The 19560-nt window shown below is 39.8% G+C and overlaps 1 protein-coding gene across 1 annotated transcript in view; it reads left to right on the forward strand.

Annotated features, from left to right (window-relative positions):
* Positions 1-2580: 2580 nt before the first annotated feature.
* The window catches only part of LOC141789548 (contactin-associated protein-like 4), a 118786-nt gene continuing 101806 nt past the window's right edge, over positions 2581-19560 (forward strand). The window contains exon 1 of the mRNA XM_074669013.1: positions 2581-2939. Coding sequence (XP_074525114.1) covers positions 2855-2939 — 85 coding nt within the window. The 5' untranslated portion in view covers positions 2581-2854. The remainder of the gene's footprint in view (positions 2940-19560) is intronic.

Below are 19560 nucleotides of genomic sequence, written 5' to 3' on the forward strand. Positions count from 1 at the left end.
TTCTGTCCAAACAAAATCATTTTAAACACTTGTGTGAAAGATCAGATCTTACTGCAAACATCATTTATCTGAGAATGTGACCTTATCTACTGTCATATATTTGCAGGAAAATGTCTCTGTTGCAGAGTGGCTTCCATCTGGTCTGATTTAAACATAATGAATACTGAAAATGAACGTTTGAGATGTCTGTATTTTGTAGGGTTGTGGAAAAATGTTAAGATCCCACCAAATTTCCTCAGGCTTATTTTTGTAAGTCAATCTCATATAATCATCACCTGCTCAGTTGCACCACATAACTGTGGATTAGATTAGGTCCAGAGGAGAAGATTTAGAAATATTAATGTCAGTCACTGGACTCAAAGCTTTCCAAAAAATATGAGAAACACTGATAAACACAGCTTTCCAAAAAAAATGAGAAACACTTATAAACACAGATAAAAGTGATGACCTGTGATGAGCTTGAGAGTAGAACCTGAGTTGCTGTAGGGCCCCTCTTGTGAAAATGCAGCACTGAAGTGTAGCAATAAGGCCCCAGCAGGCAGGCAGGCAGCGTCCTGCTAAATAAAGCTATGAAAGAAGAGGCACTCAGGAAGTCACAGCATCACTTTGTAGTGTCCTCAAGCAGTGATGCAGCGATAAATTTAAAGTCCCCGTCCACTCAAAAATGTGCCTATTGTCACTTCCCCGGGATGTCTGACCTTCACTGTGCCGAGTGATGTATGTTCACAGTTTGACACCAGAAGGCTGTTTCCACAGTCATCTTCTGAAGGAAGAAAGTTTTTGTGTGTTCGCCTTAAATTGACTTTTGCAACTTTGTGTTGCAATTTGATTAAACTGGTTAGAAACGTGTTCTCTGGAATTCAACTAAAAAAAAAATCTGACTCAGAAGATGGATTCATTTTAACTTATAAAAATCTTTTGCAAAAAAACATGTTATTTTAACAAGGGATTTTAAAAGCATTTGAATCTTTATAGAATATAAAATATTTTTTAAATCCTGTACTTGTCTGTGACCTTGACGCTTTCAATTCATGTATTCAAATCATTTCGGTAGCAGAAAATGTTGTATGGGGCCCAAGAGGTCAAAAGTGGCCCTTGCTTTATCTCTGTTTTTACTTCTCTTAAAGAAATATGATACAATTCTATTTTGAGGCTATCAAAAAATTACTTCAAAAACTGCAATGAGACTGAAAATTTTGCGTAAAAGAAAAAAAATGACAAGAAGTACAATATCACAATCTAACCTTTTTTTTTTTCATAGCAGATGCTCTGCTCAAAGCGATGAACATATGAATGCAAGGAGGGAGGAAACAGCACGAGTTAGTGCCACAAACAGATTGAACTCATCATCACCAATGCTATTGTCTGTATTCCCATACACCAAATATGATGCTGTTGATAGAGCGCTTTATGGATCCAAAAGTGTTTCAAAGGTAGAGAGGGACCAAATGTGGTTGGGTAAAGAGTTGCAGGAAGTCTGGAAGCTGTGTTGCGTGCACTGTAAGGTGAGCCTCCTGAAGCTGCAGAGGGCAAATTGATATAACAAAAGATTATGAAAGACTAAAAACAAAATCTACAAAGACAGATGACGTAACAACAAAGAGAGACCAAATTAAACTAAGATTTAAAAAGTGACAACAAAGAGACATTTATTACCACAAAGGTTACAAAAGTTCTCAAAGAGAGAACTGAAGAACTCAAAACACAGACATGAAACAACTAGAAAGAGGCATCAAAGGCCAAAAAAGAGGAAACAATTGATGGGAGAGACAGGATGGCAAAAAAGAGACACTAAGCAACTCAAAATGACTACAAAGAGACCAAAACACCATGGAGAGACTCTTGGTGACACATTTATCAGTCTTGTTGCAGGAGCAGCTTTTCTGTGGGAGAAAAGGGTAGTGAATGTCAGCCCTGGAAAGTGTAATTCAACCAAGCTGTCACCCCAAAATTTGTGACTGGACAGAAATTTTCCAGAGAGATAATACAATTTACAGACCAGATTCTGAATGCTTAACTCAACAGATATCAGGCATTAAAACTCGTCAAACTCTGTCCAAAGTGAGTGTGTGGATTCTGAAGCAGGGGCTTAGTTAAGAAACTTAATTTCCCTAATTTGATTTCCTGAGCATTCCCATTAAAGATGACACCAACCTTGAATCATACAAAGATGTTATCAAGCTTCTTTGGCTTTATCATCAGCTGATTTTAGTTCCAAAATGTTGCTCATGAGTAATGTTGCTTGGAAACCTGGCAAGCGAATAAACCCGAATTTCTGCCACATTTTAAAATTCTCTGTGCCTCTGTTTTGCTACAAAGTTTTGCTCCGGTTTAGTTGTTCTGATTCTTTTCCATCATGGGGGAGAGGGGATTTCCCAGGTCAAATGAGAAAAAAAAACAGTTCACTTTCATTGCGCTCGGACGATTGCTGGGTTAAGGGCTCACTGAGAGTTTAACACAAACAGCCACTGCGCCGAAACCAAAGCTGGGACTCTCTCCAGGAACTCCGAGTTCCTTGAAGATCTCCCCGGGAGAGGCGTTGCGCTTGACTCGAACCCGCAGCACTCTCACAAAATCCCTCCCTCCTCCTTTCCCTCCATCAGTTGGCGGAGGGCAGGCTGTGTGAAAGCATTCTCCTCACCGGAGTAACCGGACAGCCCCTCCACACACTGAAGCAGCGGGAGTACACTGCAGCGCAGCGCGCCGGAGCGGAGCTGGAGGAGGAGGAGGAGGAGGAGAGCAGAGGAGAGCAGCGATCAGAAGGATAAAAAGGAGGAGGTGGTGGAGGAAGAAAGACGGACTGTCTCTTCTCCGACAGGCTGGATTATACTCTGCAGCATCCCGACGCTTCATCATGCCTTTGGGGAGTAAAAGTCTCGCGGGCATTGGTGCGCTGATCGGTGCGCTGCTGCTCGGCCCCTGTGGGACAGGTGGAGAAGGTGAGCGGCTTGTGCGCGTCCAGGGAAGCAATTGTAGGGTTGTTGTGTACGTTATTAAGCTATAAGGGACCCTCGTGGTTTCTTATCGCTCTCAGACATTACTTGGCTGTAAGGGTGTGGGCTGAGTGAGGGGAAGGGCTGTTGGATGTTTAGTTGGTTGATGCAAGGCTGTGGATGAGACTTTTATCTGCTGACTTTGGCGATATCATTTCTTCTTTTGCGCAAAAAGGAAAATAAAGAAGTGATTTTTTTCTTCATGTAGCAACTTTAAACTGCTGATAGCTCAACATAGCACAGGCCACTTAACAAAAAAATCTGTTGAATATCAAAACAACTCAAGTAACTTGAAATCTTTGAACTGCTAAATCAGAAAAATCAATTCGGAGGGATCAACTTCATAAATTCTTAGTTATTGCCTTATTTAGGTTAAACACATATTTTAGTGTCCTCTCCAGAGAACTTAAAGCATCAAAACTCAAAAAGTGATGAAATTAAATGTACTTATTTCAGAATTTCTTCCCCCATTAACAATTTCATACCTCATAAATGTAAATAACGGTTTCCCAAAGTCCAAGATGATGTTTTGGATCATCCTGTTCTGACTGACTGAATAACTCTGGAGAAAAAGCAGCAAATCATCACATTTTTGGAGCTTCAAAAATCGCTTGTGTAATGTTCAAACAAGTTGAAATCAAGACTATTTCACCAACTGTTTCCAGCTTTAGCTTGCCCCTGAGAAGAAATCATTAAATCATCTCTAATCAGGATGAAAGGAAGCAAGTGCGTGTTGATTCTGACCCATGCTGCGACCTGTTTCTCCTCTCTGGAGTCAGTCAGTCCTGCTCATCATGACATTAATTCTGAGAACTTGGTGAATTAAACAGACGGCTTGGTCTCATCCGACCACCGCGGGGAGTTTTGTTTTAGAAAGAGAGTTCAGACTCCTCAGGGGATTCACGGCTGTCATGTTTTAGGAGACAGCAAAAATCCCACAAGTTGGGTTTCTTATTTTAGCTTCTTTCAGTGTTTGATGTTTCCTCATAAGAGAAAGAGACAGAGTCTGTGGTCTGTCCGTGGAGATGAGAGGGAGCTGCACAGGAGGATGCTGCTGCTGCTGCTGCTGCTCTAGTCTGATACTTACAGACGGTGTTTTGGAAAAGATCCTTAAAGGAGAGCTCTTGGGTAAAAAGGATGATTTTGGGAGTGAAGTCACGAAAAAAGTTGCCTTTTTAATAACTGTGAGAGAGCTACTGCTGCAACAAGTGTGAGCAGCTGATAGATCTGATTCCCTGCTGCTGCTGCCTGGTCTCTGAGTGCATATGAGCTGTTATTTTCCTCTCAGGAGGTTTTAATGAATGGTTCCAGTAGCTGCACCGTTCAAGTAATGCTTCAGTGAAATCAGATGACCCTTCCTCCTCACTATGATTAAAGTGTACTCCCTTGAACTGATGCTATGAATAAACGCAGCCTGATTCATTACGCTCATGTAAGCAGATAAACAAGGAATCACTAATAAGGAGGTAATTAAAATGCCTTTATTAGGTCAGCACAAACTATGTTGGTTTCAACCCATTACCACAATGTCAGCAGGGATGCTAATTTACCACAGTATACGATTTGATTCATATTTAATGAACAGTCCAGAAGAAACTGTAACAATAACTCTATTGTTCAATATGCTTTTCCATATGTACTATATACTATCTGTCACTATGTGCAGATAAAAGGAAGCATGAAGCAAGACGGTAAAAGGACTGCACTTACACTTCAAATGTGTCACACTGATTCTTTCATACACACTCACACACTCAAACTGAAATGTAATTGCCCCTCGGGGATAAATAAAGTAGTCTGAAATCTGAAAAACACCAGAGTAGAGTATGCAAAGCTGTCCTGACTTCCACACACACCTACACCTGATAGCTTTATCTTTTAGAGAAATGGTTCATTGTCTTGCCTGAGGACTTTGTATGGAAGACTTCCAAAGCCAGGGATGAGGAAAAAAATGAGAGGATGAAGTTGAAATTCAATTTCAAGAAAAAGATAATGGTTGCTCCGCCACACTTACACATTGCCTGACATCACACTTCATTTGCATAAAACTGTTTCCAGGTCAAAACTCTACTTCATTGGTTAGGTAATATTAGCTACTCCTGCTCTTTATAAAAGCAAATCTATTATGAAAACCAACAATGAACATGTAGAAATGCCGTCTGCTCATCAGTGCAGTCTGTCATACGACGCTATTCAAGTCTTAGCAAGTGAAGAAACAAGCTTGGCTGATAATACATTGGCTAATATCGATCATTCACAAACAATGTGCCTTGATTCAGTCTTCCTTTTTGTGTATTTATTTTTTACCAACCTTTTGTAAAATTTTGTTCATATGAGTAGCTGAGGTATGACAGCACCTCCCCCTTCTGACAATCAGCCTGCATGCTCTGAATCAAATCCGCAGAGGGAGAAGAAAATGGGCACAGACGTCATGATCTATGACCCTTTACACCTCAGTGTCTACTTATAGCATTATTCATAAAGGTTTCTTCCAGCTTAACTATTCACATCTCCAACTGCTGCTCATATCAGTGTATGATACATTGGTAACTAGTGTCAATGAATTGTATTTTGATCAGCTTGAGGCATCTCATCTTCTCTTTCCTGTTGAATGGCTATGACTCTGTTAATAAACACCACTGGTCACAAGGCTACATCAAAAGCTTTAAAACAAATTAACTTTGACGTCTTGATCAGATCCTCAACCTTGGTGAAACTGGACCAAAAAGTTGGCTGTCGTTTCTGTGAGGTCACTTATTGGTTTTAGAAGAGGAGTTCTGAAGCCAGACTATGGCAAGCATGAACAGGAAAGTCTGACTCATCTTAACTCTCAATCAGTCCAGACACCAGCGAAGAGGTGAGCTTAAGTTTCCTCACAAACAGCTACACTGTGCCACCTGTTAATCCAATTAGATGGATTTATGTATGTTACTTTATTGGATGTGTTTTCAAAAAAGTTAACCCTTAAACAGTGTGTAAATCAACCTACATATCTTAAGTTGTCATTTGACCCAGACCCAAATTATGTTCTTCTTTCTTTCTTTCCTTCTTTCTTTCTTTTCATTTCAAGCTTCTGTTCAGAGGACAACACTGCAAAAAACTGGTACCTTACTAAGTGTTTTTGTGTTATTTCAGTGAAAAATGTCTTTTTAGACATAATTTGAGCCACATTCACTTGACCAGTCCAGAAAAGTGTCTTATTTCAAGTTATTTAAAGACAAAAATGAGGTCTAAATTGCTTGAAACAAGTCAAAAAAAATCTGCCCAGTGAGGTAATGGAAATTTGCTTGTCAAGACTTGAATAATGTCTTTATACAAGTACATTTTTCTTACCCCACTGGCAGATTTTTTTTGTCATTAGAAACATTTCAGACCTCATTTTAGCCTTTAAGTAACTTGAAGTAAGACACTTTTCCCGGACTGGTCAAGTGAATGTGGCTCATATTTAGTCAAAAAAAGGCTAATTCACTGAAACAAGACAAAAACATTTAGTAAGATATCAGTTTTTTAAAGAAAGAAAGAAAGAAAGAAAGAAAGAAAGAAAGAAAGAAAGAAAGAAAGAAAGAAAGGGAGAACATAATTCAGGTCTGGATCAAAAACAGCTTCAAGACATTTTTAAGGCAAGGCAAGGTAAGTTTATTTATATAGCACATTTCAGCAAGGCCATTCAAAGTGTTTCACAGACAAAACAAATTAAAAGAAAAAAAAATCAAATTTAATTAAAAAGCAGATTTTTTTAAAGAAAAGTTGTTAAAATGAATTGTTAAAATGCTCTAATAAAAGGTAGCTGTAAACAGGTGGGTCTTCAACCTGGATTTAAAGAAACTCAGAGTTTCAGCAGAGCTGATATTTTCTGGCAGCTTGTTCCAGATATTTGGAGCATAGAAGCTGAATGCTGCCTCTCCATGTTTGGTTCTGACTCTAGGGGCTGAAAGCAGACCTGATCCAAATGACCTAAGTGGTCTTAATGGTTCATATGGGATCAAAAGATCATTGATGTATTTAGGCCCTAATCCATTCAGAGCTTTGAAAACCAACAGGAGTGTTTAAAGTCTATTCTTTTACTGAGAATAAGACAAAAACACTGCGATGAACACTGTGAGAAGAGAAGGGAATAGGTTAGAGAGTTGGGAATGTGTCAAGTTCATGAGGCCTCTGTTCACAGGTAGTAAAATTTAACCATTATCCACATGTTAAATTTGATGTTAAAATGGTAATTTTACCACGTGATCTGATGGAGGGTCTTTGACTTTTGCAGCCAGCCTCAAGTGGACGCTCCAGTTATCTACACATCTGCACTGGCTTCACTTTTCACCCCCAGAGAACAGACATGACCTACTCTCCGCTCAGCCACAGCTGCTCCGTATGTGCCCTTACTTCATGAATATAAGATAGAGCCAAACTGTAATAACCCTGAAGGAAGATTCAGTGCCAGGTTACTGAGACCAGTAATCAAACATGATCCAAATATAAAGTATCTGAAATAAGGCCAGCAGCTTCCTTTACTCTGACGTTTGATTTGCTTCAAGAGCACCTTGTATTTACCTGCAGTTAACCACTTCACCACCGTGAGGTATCCATCTCTTTGAATCTCTAACAAGGTTTGGGATCCAGAGAGTTCTCAAACATTCATTCTTCATCAGCTGATTTGATGGATGGATGATGCTGGGTTTGGAGGATATCGAGGAGAAGGGCGGATGAATTAAAGGGCAGTGGCAGTTGTAGTCTGGGAAGGCAGGGGATATAAATTAACAACAGGGTGATCAATAGTATGTAAAGAAATGATCCACGTGTGGCTGAATTAACCAATCAATAATTTTCTGTTTTTGAAGAATTTTATTTAAAAACACAACAGGGTGCAAAATAACAACAAATCGATCAATAATGTGAAAAAAACTGTCCTGTATAGCTCAGTCACCGATCAATATGTTTTACTTTTTGAAATGCAGAGGTTCACTCTGTAAGGATTTACATTTACCCACAGTTAATCAACCAGTGAGTGGGCACAGTAGGGATCTGCTCGAGTAGCTGCTGTATCGACGGGCTGCCTCATCTGCTAGACCCAAACACATGTAAAACTTATCAATACACCCTGAGGCTCACACTGTAAGTGTAACAGCCTAGACACCAGTGTTCAAATATGTTCCGTGCGAACACTGGAGGCATATACCACAGCCATCAGAAGGGGGAGCCACACACCTTTTGGCTTCATTATAGGGAAGTTTTTATTTTATCTATTTTTATAGCAGTCTACGTAAGACAGCCATCCACTGCATCCATAAGGTTTTTAAGGGCAGGAAGTAAAAGATTTAAAGAGACAAAGACAGACAGAATGACATCCAGGAAGCAAAAAATAACATCAGATGAAAGTCACTTCAAGTAGCGTTATCTGTAATAACATTTGAAGTGTGTCTAATATTAGCTGCAATATCTGTAATATCAATAATATAACTCATAATGGAAGAGTTTGGCTCGGCCACATCTGCTTGAAGCACAAGACCAAAAAAAACAAATCACGACATCTGATACGTCGCTGCATCACTCTGCTTCTAATATTTTCTCTGCTCTGCGCCGTACATCATCATCGTAATGATCTGTCTTCTGTCCACATTATGCTTCCCAAGCAATGAAAAGGTTTCAGCTCAGCAGAGAACTGTCCCATCAGTCATCTTGTTATTCTGACATGGTTGACAGGAGGTTTCTGTCATCGTCACATTCATCATCTTCTGTGATGCTCGTTCTCTGTCTCTTAATGCACTGTGCAGCCCTTCCCTCCCTGACTCGTGCAGGTTTACTAGCTGCCAGTATGGTGGATCATGAGTGGATAGTTGAGCAGCTTCTGAAGCCAGATGTTGTCTGACAGCATCTCCGTCTTTCAGAGTGAAAATCTAACTTTGACTTCTTGCATTGATTGGCCAAGTGTGCGGAGATGAGAGGATGAGCACTTCTCTCTCCAGCTGTCTTTCCATTCAACTATTTTTATCACTTTTATGTTTAACGAGCATCTGACAGCTGACTTTTAGAAAGGACTGCAAGATGGTGGGTGTTTGTATTTTCTCGGCATTTACTCTGTTCCCCCCAATCTCTGGAGATTTTCACTTAGCCTGAGAGCCATTTTAAAACTAACAATCTTTCTAAATTTCTCTCATCTTCTCTTTTTTTTTTTTTTTTTTTTTGGAAAACAAATTGTAAGAACGTCTAGTGTCTCAGTCACCCAGGTTATGGCAATTTAATGACTAATCCAACTGGCCTTGGTGGTGCATTTTGTATTCCGGCTTTGATTCTGTGTTTGTAAACAGCTGCTTTTTCGGCACAACCTTGCCCTCAAACTAGCAATAGCTAATTTCTTTGATTAAATAGTCTAAGGGCGAGCATAGATTGTGCTAATAAAAGTCTATTTTTATCCTTTTTTGTTGCATAGTTGAATGCTGAGTGGAACCAAAGCTAAGCCAGATTGCTCACCATTTGTTTTGAATGAGGAGTGATCACAGCCCAGTCTGTTGTTTCTGTCATGTCAGAAATTTGGGTTGGTCAAACTAAAGTGAATTTCAAAAGAACCATGCCCACATGCTGCATGATGTCAACATTTGGCCTAAATGCAGTCACAATCACGATTTGAAAACATGCAATTGTGTAACCAAACAAAAGGCTACACAAAAGGCTATGATTTGCAGTTTCAATGGCTAAATGTTTGCCTGTGTGTTTACAAACAAAAGAACCAGCGGCAAGCCTACTGTATCTGGTGGGCAGCACCTGAAAGCCCCATGGCCGACTGCTGCATGATGTTGACGTTGTGCTGAGCTGGACCCTCATCATTAAATCCCTCGATTGATTTTTGTCAGCGTTATTTTTGATAAATGGTTATTGAAACCTTTAACTTCTAGTTAATTGATTTTTCTTCCAATGATGTGATGTGGAGTAGTTCATGGGTTGGTTGCTCAAGATTGGTCAACAAGCTCTTGCTGTTCATTATTTTTTCTGCATCTCCTTCCCAGTCTTTCCTTCTTCTCTCTCTTTGACTCCAACACCGTTAAGGCAGATGTCTGTCTAACAAGAGTCTGGTTCTGCCAGGAAAGTTTTTCCCCACTTGTAACTTGCTTAATGCAGCAAAGTGCTGTACTCATGGTGGGTTGAGATGAGATCAGACTTCTTATCTTGTGTTGATGTTGGGTCTGTTAAAAAAATGTAATCAAATAAAATTGATGGGCCTTGACCTGTTAATGGTTTTTACGAAGAGTCATTTGGTAGCCAGAAGACCCAGTTCCTGCTTTGACTGAGCCAAATAACCTAGCTCTCAAAAAAGAGCCTGAATTCCCATTGGTTAGGACAATGAGGGGGGTCAAATCCCACTGTTGCATTAAAAAATAGAAACAAGCACACAGGATTTGAAATAACTCTTCACAGATATGTGTTTGGTTTAATCTTTCACCTGTCTCAGGTCTTGGGGACAGCAAGAGTAAAATGCTCAAAGTTAAATTTAATGTTAACTTCAGTCAATTGTTAACAGAATTAGGGATGTGCCGATCCAATAGACTGATTGTAATTGGCGAATTTTGGAGGGTCGGATAGCATCGCTAGGTAACTGGGACCAATCCAGTTTTCATGTGTTTTCAGCGCAGTCAAGCTATATGGCTGCTGTAGATTAAACCACATTGCAAACCTGCGCTGTGGGACCTTCTCTCTTTGGAAAGCAATGATAGTAAAACATCGTCTTGCAACATTTGTAAAGTGAGTGCTCCTCAAGGAGGTACCAACAGGGCTCACTTTAACACAGCAAATATCATTCATCATTAGCAACAGAATCATCCAATGGAGTACTTGATTTGGGATCCATGTTTGATCCATATTGGCAAAACATATCATGAAAAAATTAGATTGGATGTCAAAAATCTGTATCGGGACATCCCCAAACAGAATTTGTGGATCAGCTGTTATCTGAGTTAACCTCTTTGTTGATCAGCTGTGCCCACTTCTTAATTTGTTTATGGCCCAGGTATTAAAGGTCCCATATTACGCAAAAATCACTCTTAAGTCTTTTAGTGAAATTTGTGGGTCTTTGGCTTTCCTCCCAGCCCACAAAATATGATATTTAATGACAAAACCTGTACTTAGTAGTGCTTGTGAATGTAAAATCCTGACCTAAAACAAGCTGTTTTTGATTTTGAGGATTTGCCGACGTCAGCGATTCCCTTTTTTGACCAATCAGGAGCAAGTCTGACCTAATTGGTCCACATGAGCAGATACTCCCGAACCCCCTCCCCGCTGCCATCACTGCCATCACTGCCATCACTGCCATCACTGCCATCACTGCCATCACTGCTTTGTTTTTGGCTGTAAACGGCCACATAGTTCCATGCACAAGCTTCCCATCTCGAAAGGCAAGACTGAGTGGCTAGAGTTCATTTATCAAGGAAATGTGCCAGCTACACTCAGTAAAACTGTGCATGTGTATGCCAGTCACATCATGGCCTACTGCTTTTCCAACTCTCCAGCTTCAGGATGCTAACTTTAGCTGCAGTTAGCCTGTTGTTTTAGCCTGTAATGTTACAGTAGACGAGCTTCACTGTTTTCTAAACATTGTGCACTCGGAGCTTGTGGCGCTGCTCTCAGTGACGTGGAAGAGTGGGTCGGTGTCAACGGTGGCTCATTTACATATGAAGGTCATGCCCACTAAATCAGAGCGTTCTGAACAGAGGGGCTATGAGAGCCTGGAAATAATGCTGCTGTGCTTGATGTATTGGCTTTTTGGGCCAAAACATGTTACTACCATTTCATGAAGACATCAATGATCCATATTAAACTGCAGAAAAGGAGCATAATATGGGACCTTTACGCAAACAGCTACAACATTATGTACATGTGTTCAATATATTACACTACACCTCTATCACAAATTATTGTTTAACTGAGCTTCTACATTTTTCTGATTTTGTTTTTTTATGGCAGAAACGACAAAACTTTGTAAATATGACTGACTTCAACTGCCTTGTGTGGGAGTTTTCAGAGGAAACCTGATTGACAGTTGACAGCGCTCTGTCTCAGTGTAAAATGTTCAGTGTAAACACTCGGGTCATGTTGTGCGAGCACATAAAACATGAGCTGCAGTTGTGCATCGTTAATGATTCACTCGTACAGTGCCAGTTGACACTCCTCCGCAACATTTGCACCTGATCTCATGGCACTTCTTTGACACAGTGTGTGCTCCCAGTCTTCATCATTCACATCATTATCTCCAGCTGCACCTCATGGAAATAATAATCATCATCCTCCACCCTTCAACTTTTTCCTCAGCTTGTTTTGTGTATCAGTAACTTTGTCTGCCATCTCTCTGTTTTGTCTTTTCCATCTGTGTCACTTTTCCACTAACTCTGTACAGGTACGCACATATCTTCTACTTTTTCTTCTCCTAACAGGAAACAAAATTTAGTCTTGGATTTGATTACTGCACTGTTGGGAGCAGGGAGGTAACTTCAGGATCATTTCATGTCTATGCTGCATAGGACTGTGTGTTGGGGTAGATGTGTTTGATTATTTAACTAGCTGAGGCTGAGCGGGGAACATTGAGGTGCTGTTATTTTCTCAGACTGCCGGAAATCCATCTCCCTCAGTCCACAGCCGGGCAGAAAATAAGTTGGAAGAAAATATGGTGGGAGAGGAGTTGATTTAAATTTGGGCCTATAGCTCCCCTGCCTCATATGCGAACAACCCTGTCTCATCAGGATTTATTACTTTTCAATGAGCTGCTGGTTTGCACAGAGAGAACATAAACCTGTGAATAAAATCAATTCGGTGTGAATGTGAGAGACATTTTCTCTGCAAACCCTCCCGCCCTTTATGCTCCATGAGGCGCCGGAGTCTTAAACCACCACAAGGAAAGAGCAAACAAGTGGAGGATAAATGGCCCTTCCTTTTTTTTCTTTAGAGTCGTTTATGAAAATGTGTTTAGCAAAAGTGGAGCCATAAAGAGGTTCTGATTAAGTCAAGGTTACAGCGGCAGAGGTTGGCGGAGTGAGCCCTGGAGCTGTCATTCATGAATCCAGATTTATTAATCCAGGGACGAGTAGTTTAGCGATAAAAGTGACAGAGAGCTGCAGTCCATCCATCTGCCTTTGTGACCTGTGGGATTTTGTGTTTGGCGAAGGCCAGCTCCCCAGTGTGTGTCTGCCTCCCTAAAAACAGACTCATTCATCACACAGTGCTGTCATTATATCAGATGAGTTGTTATCGGTCCAAGAATCAGCCACATAGTGCTGAGGTCACTCTTCACTGTCACTCCCCCGATGCAGCAGGAAAGTGGAAACTGTGGGAATCAGCTAGCAAATATGATCTCGTCACTTCTTCATGTCAATCTGTCGCTGCTTTATTGAGTCAAAAATTCAGTGACAGTCGATATTGAATTCATCAAACTTTACCAGTTTTTTTTCAATACTCTAAGAAAGATGAAAAACTTTTTTGATGGATTTTTTTTCCCTTTACTGTAAAACTCAACAACTAATAGTGGAAGAAGTTTTCACATGACCTACTTAAGTAAAAGCAGTATAAATTTTTGATCTTGAAATTGCATTATAAAACATGACATGGATTCTACATTGCTCTTAATACTTTCTGTACCTACTGTCTGATGGATTTAGACTTAAAGGAGGATGTTGTTTTTGTGGATGTGGACCACTTTTTCATTTACTTTCTTTATATTGTAATTTTCAATTATTGAACCTTAAAGTTTTGTGTGTTGAATTAAATGAAGCAAAAAACAAACAAAAAAACAAACAACAACAAAACCCAACTGTGTTAGATTAAATGGAAATGAATTAAATTGAAAGAGGCTCCCAGATTAAACAAGCCTGTGTGAACAGTGCTTGTGACCATGACATATCAGTTCTTGAGGGTTGGTGCCAGGTTTCATGATTGACTGGGCACATTGAAAAACATCAGACTTGTTCTTTTTTCTTTCAAAATATTTTTATTATTATTATAGTCCTAAAACACCAGTTTGACATGCGCAGGTATCACCCCCTCCATAGGGGCGAACAACCTGAAACAATATACAAAACTGCTGACAGGAGCTCTGAAATAAAGAATTGAAATACTACTTAAAACTGTACTTGGACAATACCCCCACTTTTCAATACTGTAAATGAAAAAGTTATATATATATAAGTTATATATCAAGTTCCACAAAAGCTTCTAACCTGAAGTTATTTTGAGACTTATAATAACCAACCCATAGGTCAAAGGTCAGGAGGAGAATCAACTGTCTAAACTGTAAGAAATTCATTGTTCCTTTTCTGAAGTTTAAAATTTTGTAAAATGAATTAATAAATGAATACAATTTCAAAAAATAAGTCTTGAGAAGAAAAAAAGTATATTGTCAAAGAGTTTGTTGATTCTGGATGAATACTTTACCCTCTTGACCTCAATCTGTGTCCGTAGACCTGTAGTTTGGACGACAAGTGGTTACAGAGTATGAAGTGCAACAGTAAACAGTTTCTTGATTTCAAACCAGGGTATGTCAAACACTGTTGGCCCCAAGAGGAAAGGGACAATCAGATGTGAACATAAAAAAGAAATATTGGTATTTTAACCAGATACATGCAGGCAGTTGCACATTCCTCCCCTGAGATATTTGGGGTAACATCAGCAATAATTTGAAGTTTGGCGCCTGCACACCAGCCCAATATCCTCTCTCATTACTCTTGATTTAGCCCCTTTCAACTCCTGAAACAGACTTATTTTTAGCAGCTAAATGTGTCACTATTTCACTTTTTATAACTGCTGTTTGGTGTTGTAGCGTGCAGTGTTTTATGCTGCATGCTGCTCCTGAAACAAGGCTTATGAAAAATGATGTGAAAAGTAACAACAGGAGCTTTAAACAAACAGAAAATGTCGACTTACATGTTGCAGTTGTATATCACATCAGTTCCTCCAGAAAAAGCAAGAGTATTGCATAAGTAATCAGCTAATAAAATGAATACCATTGACATTGATTTGACAGCACTTAGGCTCAGCATAAAGCACCTGATTGCCTTTTTAAAGAACAAAGATATCAGCAGGTTTGTGTCAAATGATGCTGTTTTATAAAGGAAGCAGGTGAAAAAGTAGAGGAAGTCCAGCCAGGGCCAAACATACTAAAACACGGTTATTTCTTTATTTGGGTAGAGTTAGGAGGAGAGGATAGAAAGAGAACTACCTGAGAGGTTGAAAGAAGAAATAAAAGGGGGGTGGACAAAGAAAAGTAGAAGAAGTGAAGGAGTTTGGTTCAGTGCACTGTTCGGACATTCATTGTGGTTGCCCTCCATCTTTAAGCCATGCAGTGACACTCCCCACTCCTTCTCTCATTTCACCCATCACTGGGTTTCTTCTTTCTTCTTTGTGAGTGTGTGTGTTTGTGAGTGTGTGATGCCAGATTCATACACCTGACTCCCCTGACCTTACCTTCACACAGCTACAGCTCTGTGATGCCCAGCAACACCAGTTTTATTTCATCAACTCTCTCCTGTCTTGTATCTCATCTCAGATCCCTGCCTGCTGCCAGGGGTGGAGTCTGTCACTGTAATGCGTTTTTTGATGCATACCTTTCTTACCATAAGGCCCTCCTGTAGAATACTTGAAGTGCTTTATTTGAAGAAACCACAGCAAAGATCTGAGACATCATCATGAAGTAAAGCCATGTCAACTTCATCATCTGAAACTACTCACTACAGTTTTTACAGTTATTGAGCCATCTGTGGAAATGTTTCCCTGCAGTGTGCTACAAGGACTCTGCCGCTGAGCTGCCTCCTTCATTACCACTTCAGTCACAATCAATCAAACTGAAAATTAATCTAATATTAGTTGTAAATACATTTAATAAGCTAATCCTAACCTAACCTGCTGCTTTGACCTTGCCCCTTAACATCTTTTAGAATTCATCGTGTTCAGGATTAAAGTGGAGCACTGGGAGCAGGACGTATAAGTGCCACTTGAAATAAATAGTAATTATAACAATCAGGACCCTTTTTCATGCTTGAATTCTCCCCTGACCTCCATGTCTTTCTGAAAAAGTCTCATTATATGACACTACATTTCTGCTAACCCAAACCAGACACCATCAATTTTATACTTGAGGAGCTTATTTTGTAGTTAGTCTGGTTATCACCCCATTTTCTTTTGATTGAATTTTGTCTCTGGGCAGGTATGTGAGCAATCACACAGGTTTTAAGCACATTTAGTTTATGGCCAGGTATCTTACTTTCATTACTGACAAAGTCAAAGTATTAAAAGGCTATTGAGGTTTAGAAAAAAAACCTTCAATTCTCTGTTTTTAACTATTTTTCATCAGTGAAGGCTTTTATTTAAGGCTTGAGAGTTAATCAGGAGGCCTTGGGGAACTGAATTTTTTTAGTCCCATGACATCACATGTGAAAACTCTGTCCTTGCTCACAAATCAGGCTATGCCACAGATTCAACACTGACACAAATTATGTTTAGTAAGGCGTGTGTTTGTTTTGGAATTAAATGAAGATTATATCAAAACAAATTCTTTGTTCAAGACAACTTTTTACTGGATACAATGCGGTTAGGTAAGGTATTTATCAGGACAGATAAGTTTGAAACGTGACAACAAGCAACGTATCTGTAGGCTAACGTGACTTCAGGTGACCACCATCAGTTTGATCAGGAAGTTAAGTAGTAGCGTTTTGAAATAACCTGTAACCTGTAACATTGGTGCTGATAATCTTATTTTACAGTGTGGTTTGCAATCAGGCATATATCTAGAAGGGAGACTTTTTCAAGATCACATAAGCCACGTTTCCACCAAGCAGACCGGTTCAGATTGTCTCAGTGCAGCGCCCATTTTGTGGCGTTCCCACAGACTTATCCCGGGACAGATCCCCAAATAACCGAGACGAGCTGCCCCACTTTTTGGGACCCTTTCATATGGGTGCCAGACTGAACTGATCCGCTCTTGGAAGGTGGAGTGACAACACTGTAGACTGTTGATTGGTTGAAAGAATTGTCACTCACCCCACGACAGCGACTGGATTTCTCCTGGCAGCACACAGTCTTCTCGGAAACAAAGCTTGATTGCACTTTGTCTCAAAGAGCTACATACCAATCACAGAGAGAATGAAATGCTGCATGTCTTCCATCTAAGATCTTGGTTTACTGTGTCGCGTTTCTATTCTTTGTTGGATATATTAGTGGGGTAAACTGTGTCGGGCTGCTACAGTGTCACACGGCATCCGACTTACACACTGCCTACCTCGGGAGGGCACAGTTTGCTGTGGAAATGCAAATGGGATCAGGCTTATCTGTACCAAACTGTGCCAAACTGTACTGAACTGAACCAGACTGCTTGGTGGAAACATGCAGCCCCTTTGAAAATGTGTAAGATATCTCATTCATATCTTTTACAATTGTTGCAATCATTGTTACTTCTTTGATTCATTTACTTTAAAGGTATCAGCTTTGTAGAGATGAACTCGCTAGCTAGACTGTTATCTGGATTTAAGGACAGGATGTTGTTTCAGCTTTCCCTGTCACAAATATTTGGCGCTTCTCAGGTTGCTTTGTCTATCTGTTATTTCTCAAATTTGTAAAACCTGCCTGGACTAACATTTTTGTAACAATACTGCTGCTGTTACGTTTTTCCACAGTGTAAGCAGGCAGAGGTGAAATGTGTCAGGCTTTTTTTCCCAGATTAATTTGGTATAACATGTCCTATCACGTTTTCCATGTTGAGAGTTTATCATTGTTGCTTGCTTGCTTTTTGCCTTAATTTGTTATTTAAGTTTTTATCAAAAGGAGATTATGGTGGGTAGAGTGCAAAACTAGACCTTGGCCCCTCGGGCACACAACTTGACTGCAAGGCTAAACCCACTCCCCTGTTATGAGATTTTGACTTATCAGAATGAAATAATTGGCATACCAAGGCGACAATTAAAGGGAGAATTGAAAGCGATATCTGGTAGAGATGGCACAAAGTGATCAAAGTGTCATCCAGCCAAAACTGCCTTTAGTTAAGAAAACATCCCTACAGTGTATTTCTAATTAAGACCATTGTTCTTTTTCAAAGAACTGGTTTGATTTCACCCAGATTGTCCTACAAAGTTTATTTAGTTCAAGGTTTGAGTTGTCCAAAACTTTAAAATTTTGCTCTGAAAAGAAAGCTTTACACACTTTGTATGGTTATTAAAGAAATTCTTCTTCACCCACAGGGAAAAAAAACCCAAAGTGCCGGGGGCAGAAAGAAAAAAAAGGGGGGCTTGATCATTTTTTTGAGTGTTTTTTTAAAGAATAGTCTTAATGCCCTCTCAATGAGAACTTCTGCAAAGAAAACTATGCCATTCAGTTTCTTGTCCCTGTTTTGAAATGCAAATATGGCTCATTAATGAAATGCTCATCACATCTACCCCCAGGTCTATTAGTGAATGTGATGTAACTTGCAGCAATTCTCTCCAATCTGCCTAAGACTGATATGTTTTATTGTAAATAATTTTGACTCATCCTTCTCATTACTATTGTGTTTGCATTTACTTTTTCGCTGCTTGTCTCAGCACTCAGCATGTGTGCTAATGCGATGAGGGTAAAACCTCGCCAACTCCAGATAAATGTTTTAATTGCTGCTTTGTTGCTGTGCCGTTTTCCTTTTGATCATTTAATTCAGCTGATTACTTCTGCCTCCCATGGAGCCTCATATTAATGCATTTAGAGCTGGAGAAATGACTGCTTTGTTTTCATACCATTTCACAGAGAAAAGTAGATTATTATGTAGCAGAGAACACTTTATCTACAGTTGTACCATAAATGTAATGTGAATTTTGAACCAGGGAGGTCTTAGATGGAGAGTGTCTGCAGAATTACCGGCCTGCCTGCTGTGTCACTAAAAGACAGATGAAGGGCTGGAAATGAGGAGCAAATATTCTCTCATTGTTAGCAGTCAGCCCGACAGCAGAGCGGCTCAGTTAAGCTGTCAGACTGTCAGGCACCAGTCTGCAGCCAGAACAGGCATGAGATTTACACAACACTTTAAGTGCTTGAACAGGAGAGACTATAACACAGGCACAATATAATGATTAGTATGGATGACTCAACACAATTAGACGAAAACTGTAGAGAAAACACAGAGCTGAGAGCAAAATGGAAGAAGGGAAAAAAATAAACGTGCACTCTCTCTCCATATCACATAATGCTTTAATAGCTCCATGTTTACACCTTTATCTTAATGCTGTAACACATTTTGAAAAAGGAGGCTTCAAACCCACATGTAAACTGAGCAGCAACCTCTTGTCTTGAGAGATAAAAGCAAAGTGCTAAAAACTGTAGTTCCTGGAGTGTTCATTTGAGTCTGGCTGCACCAAAGGCACATACACACCATATTTTAAAACTGACTTACTTTAAAAGTTGTACTTTTAAGCATTTATCATATCTTTCATGGAGGAAACAACAGTAGGTAGAGCAGGGAATTGCAAGATAGAGCAGGGAATAATATGCAGGAAACAGGTCTCAGGGTGGAAGCCAACCCTGGTCACTGCGACATTGGCATGCAACTGTAACCCTTAGCCAAGCCTGTGTTCCCAAAAACCTA

The sequence above is a fragment of the Halichoeres trimaculatus genome, unplaced genomic scaffold (assembly GCF_033239565.1).
Source record: "Halichoeres trimaculatus isolate MK-OKI-2021-1 unplaced genomic scaffold, fHalTri1.1 fHalTri1_scaffold_4, whole genome shotgun sequence".
Lineage (NCBI taxonomy): Eukaryota > Metazoa > Chordata > Actinopteri > Labriformes > Labridae > Halichoeres > Halichoeres trimaculatus.